Source organism: Cervus canadensis, chromosome 21, assembly GCF_019320065.1.
Source record: "Cervus canadensis isolate Bull #8, Minnesota chromosome 21, ASM1932006v1, whole genome shotgun sequence".
Classification (NCBI taxonomy): domain Eukaryota; kingdom Metazoa; phylum Chordata; class Mammalia; order Artiodactyla; family Cervidae; genus Cervus; species Cervus canadensis.
The window spans coordinates 43979702-43984867 of record NC_057406.1 but is presented as its reverse complement, the minus strand read 5'-3'; the positions used below and the strand labels follow the sequence as shown (position 1 = coordinate 43984867).

At 37.2% G+C, this 5166-nt stretch overlaps 1 protein-coding gene across 1 annotated transcript; it reads left to right on the top strand.

Annotated features, from left to right (window-relative positions):
* The first annotated feature begins 887 nt into the window (after positions 1-887).
* LOC122423953 (olfactory receptor 9K2) lies at positions 888-1886 on the top strand. The gene has a single exon (XM_043441511.1). It carries the CDS (start codon positions 945-947, stop codon positions 1884-1886), a length of 942 nt encoding a protein of 313 aa, XP_043297446.1. The 5' UTR covers positions 888-944.
* The last annotated feature ends 3280 nt before the right edge of the window (positions 1887-5166 follow it).

The window sequence follows — 5166 nt, the reverse complement described above, 5'->3', positions numbered from 1 at the left end:
AATACAATAACACTCACTTCATATTATTGTTGTATGTATTAAATGAGCTATTATGAAAGCATTTAGAGAAGTGGCCTATAAAAGATGCCACATAATGTTTGCTATTATTATTGTTGTCTACACAGAATCATGTACATAAAGCCTTGGGGAAAAGAGTGATCTTATTTGAAGTGTCTAGTAAATGAACTAATGATGACTGTGAAAGTTATATTCAGGGTAAATAAGAATGCAATCAACAATTTCTTCTTCATGTATCTTTTGTTCAGTATCCATTTCTAAATAATTCTATCTAGACAGAATAAGTCTCTCTCTTTACTATGAGCTGTCAGTTGAGGAAGTGAAGGAAAATTGTTTTTATGAAAGAAAGTTTGAGGCTCATCTGGAGAAATTCTAGCATACAAGTGCTGATAATTTTTGTGTTTTGTTGCACACAACTTTTTCTTTGTGAGTATACAAGTTATATCAGAATCCATGGTTTCCATTATCCACAAAAAATTATTGCACCTTTTAGGGATGTTAAAATTCAATCATTTCCTTTGTATCTGCTGGTACTCTATGCCTGCCAAGCTAAGTTTTCCCAAGCTAGACTACTGAAGCCCTTATCTCCAAACCCAGACTCCAAAATTGCTTTCAACTGTCATTTATTGAAATATTTGTGCTCTCTTGCAAACACTATTTCCTGACATTTCATTTATTGCATAAATCATGAGTTGGAAATATATACAGAAGTGATAGATATTTGGTGGAAAGATATTGTATTAGATTCAGAAGGAAAAGATCTAATTCCACCACTTGTATAAATTAGTAATTTTTAAGGTTAAAATAAATAATGATTATAGAATAGCTTTGTGACTCCTAATACAGTAAGAGGTGATTTGTAACTAGGATGACAGCCGAGAGTTCATTTGCTTGTTTTGCCTTCTGCCTCTCAGCAGGTTTTTGCCATGGGTGACAGAGAAACACGCAACCACTCAGACGTGACTGACTTCATTCTTGTCGGCTTCAGGGTCCTCCCAGAGCTCCACATTCTCCTCTTCCTGCTTTTTCTGCTTGTCTATGCCATGATCCTTCTAGGGAACATTGGCATGATGGTCATTATTATGTTTGATCCCCGGCTGAACACACCAATGTATTTCTTCTTAGGCAACCTCTCCTTCATTGATCTCTTCTATTCTTCTGTCATTGCACCCAAGGCTATGATCAACTTCTGGTCTGAGAGCAAGTCCATCTCCTTTGCAGGCTGTGTGACTCAGCTCTTCCTCTTCGCCCTCTTCATTGTGACTGAGGGGTTTCTCCTGGCAGTCATGGCGTATGACCGCTTCATTGCCATCTGCAACCCCCTCCTCTACACGGTCCAGATGTCAACACGTGTCTGTGTTCAGTTGGTGGCTGGTTCCTATTTTTGTGGCTGTATCAGCTCAGTTCTTCAGACCAGCATGACATTTGCTTTATCCTTTTGTTCTTCTAGGACCATTGACCATTTTTACTGTGACACTCGCCCACTTCAGAGGCTATCTTGTTCTGACCTCTTCATCCTGAGAACGGTTTCTTTCACCTTATCTGGCTTCATTATCTTGCCCACCATCATAGTTATTGTTATTTCATATTTGTACATTGTGTCCACAGTCCTAAAGATACCCTCCACCGAGGGACGTCAGAAAGCCTTCTCCACTTGCAGCTCCCACCTGGGAGTCGTGAGTGTCCTCTATGGTGCTGTCTTTTTTATGTATCTCACTCCTGACACATTTCCTGAGCTCAGTAAAGTGGCCTCCTTGTGTTACACCCTGCTGACTCCCATGTTGAATCCTTTGATTTACTCTCTGAGAAACAAAGATGTCAAAGAAGCTCTATACAAACTTTTGGAGAAGAAAAGTACTATTCTGTGATTATTATTTCTCTTCCACTAATGAGTGGTGTCTGTTTATTTTGTATTCTTCTGGTCATCAATGAAATTGTTCTCCTGAGTATCATAGAAATGTTATCAAAAGCTTTTTAAAGGTAAGGTATTATTTCCATATAATACTTTATTTCCATGTGAGCATTGTCAAACATAAATATCTTGGATATTAGAGATGCTCTGGACATTACAGAAGCATTGTCCAAGATGAATCTTCACAGTAATCTCAAATAACAGTTTATTTCACAAAACTGATTTCTATTTGTTTTTATTACATTCTGCTGAACATTATTTTTATACATTATTATAGTGTTTAAACAATTAGTTTGTCCAATGTTAATTTTGGAATGGCTCCTTTCCTTATACACAATCCCGATGGCTCAGACTGTAAAGAATCTGCCTGCAATGCAGGAGGCCCAGGTTTAATCCCTGGGTTGAGAAGATCTCATGAAGAAGTAAATGGCCACCCACTCTAGCATTCTTTCCTGGAGAATTCCATGGACAGAGGAATCTGGAGGGCTACAGTCTAGGGGTTACAAAGAGTCCAACACAAGTGAGTGAATAACACATTTTACACAAAAGCATTGGATATTGTAAAATATGTCCAATTTACTTTTAAAGTAAATGATTCCTGAATTAGTACTGATTTTTCTAACATGCTAAAGGGTTTTGACCTGAAACCGACCGCAAGATCTTTCTCTAGTAAATATGGGCTTGTTTGGGATCAGCAGAGAATTATGATTTGTGGTCTGTAATCATGGTGAGCCATATGCAAGTTTCTGCATGCCAAGGGAAGGAGAACCATTTTATAGAAAAAAGAGGAAGCTGGGAACTCTGTAGTGAGCACAGTCCTTGGTTTTTCACTGGCTGAGTCTTTGTCATGGAAAAAGAGTAATCTTCTTGTAGCCCTTCCAAAGTAATAGATCAAAGCCTGAAAAACCCAGCATTGTTTCAGAGAAAAAAGCCCTGTTCACATTGATGCATGGCAAAAACTACCACAATAGAGTAAAGTAATTAGCCTCCAATTAAAATAAGTAAATAAAATTTAAAAATGGGTTGAAGGCTAGCCACCTTAGGAGAAGCAACCTCTGTTCTGCAGGTAACAGGCTGATCAGTTTCCATGGAAGAGTCTGATCTCAAATTACACCAAAGTGCCAAATGACTACTAGCCTAAAGAGCCACATATTAACCAGAAAGTCAAAACCTTAAATAGATCCCAAATAAAGCCAGAGTGCTTCAAATGCAAAGAGGGTGAAAGCTCAGTTCCAGGATAAACACATCTTCACTCTCCAGAGTTGGTGAGTAAAACAGTAGTCAACAATGGGCTCAGAAGAGGGTACTGCACCTGTTTGCACCAGCCCTAGTGCTGTTGGGAGTCATCTCTGGTCCCTGTGGGAGCCACTGAAATGTTGACCTGAAACAAAAAGACTGCCAGATAGTTCTCCAGCAAACATGCAGGAGAAGCACAGAGTTGCAATTCAAGGTCTGCCACCATGGCAAGACACAGTCAAGTTCCTGAATGACAATGGAAAGAGAAATCTTTCAAAGAAGAAGAAAAACCGAGCATGTCAACTACAAATTGGTATTTGCCATATACCTCTGTAAGGATTAGATCACGTACTGACACAGCTGTTGATTTTCAACACTCTTTGAATGGAGTTCAGGGTAGAGAACAGAAATGATGCATTCTGTGCTCTGGGAAAAACTGGGAGAACAAGACTTCAGATAGTTAGATATTTTCAGGAGCTGATTTTATGAACCCAATTTTTGTGTATCTTCATATCTAGAAAAACACTAAAATCCATGGTGACAACTGTTCCTTGTAAGCAGCAGAAACCTTCAAAAAATGTGTGCTTAATTTTTGAACAAAAAAAAAAATGTGCAAAAAATATGTACACCCCTTCAACAAAATCACATCTATACTGACCATCTTTGGAGTAGTTTCTCAGAGCTATCTTAGGTGCTGTCTCCCAGACTATAGACTTCATTTTGCCCCAATAAAATTTGACTCAAGACTGTCATGTGTGTATTTTTTCAAGTCAACAGGTGCTGTAGTGAACAGAGTCCTTGATTTTTCCTTGGCTGAGTCTTTCATAGAAAAGAAGAGGAGTTTTTGTCCTTCCTGTTGGGCTCTACTTTGTTGCAGGTGTGAAAACTCCCAACTTTGAGCCTTCAGTTCTATTTAATTGAGGTTTCTGTTTACTAATTTTTTATAACCTTTTTTGAATTTTCGCTTGAATCAACTATTTTATACATGTTGTATCAACAGGTAATAATAAGATGAAACAAACAATAAATAATCTTCACTTTATGCATCAGCTTGGGAAATTGTGTACTGAGTGTGTCAGGCATAGGGGAGTGCTCTGAGGACCTGCTTGCTCCTGGGTCCTAATATAAAAAACCAAAGTGGGAGATAAAAATATATACAATTTTTGAGCAATCATTTCCTTAAATGAACCTTCATAATTTTTCCTATATTAATTATTTAAGGAATATTTAATAAAAGAATAGAAGCTAAGCAGTCGTCAAAATAGAATGTGATTCAAAATTTTCTTACTATGCCTCTGTATCTTCATTTGTTCTATTAATTTTATTTAATCTCTAACATCATCTGATCTTGTGGTAGGCTTAGGTATAAATAACCTTATTCTTTAGAGAACTTACAATTTAATGCTTGAATCAAATCATGTAATTGAAATCCAGAAGTTTTATTTCATTGTTTAATGCACACAAAGAATAAATATGGAGGTTGTAAGGTGGGGTGCCTGAGAGTGGGTGTTGTTAATCAAGGAAAGTCTTCTTAGGGCTATATGGAAAATATATTTGAAGGATGTAAGATTGGAGTCAGGGATACTGCTTTATCAGTTTATGTTATTGATGGGGCTTGAAGTATGCCAATGTAATTTTTAAAAGGCTTATTTAAAAATATAAGTATAATACCCAGAACACAGTAACTGATTAGTATGAGAAGGATGCAACAAAGAAGGTGTGTCTCATCATTTTGAATCTGAATAATATGTGTGGTGATGGTACAAGCCATAAAAATGAAGGAGCTCTTAGCAGGCTAAGAATAGAGGAGAATTTCCTTACCTTGAAAAGTAACATCTACCAAAAATCTAGAGCTAAGTCATATTTATGGTGAGAAAGCAAAAACTTTCTTGCTAGAATTAGTAACAAGGCTAGGAAGTCCTCACTACAAAACCTTTTCAACATCCAACAGTAAGTCTTAGCTAATACAACAGATAAGAAAAGGAATGAAAAGTGGTATG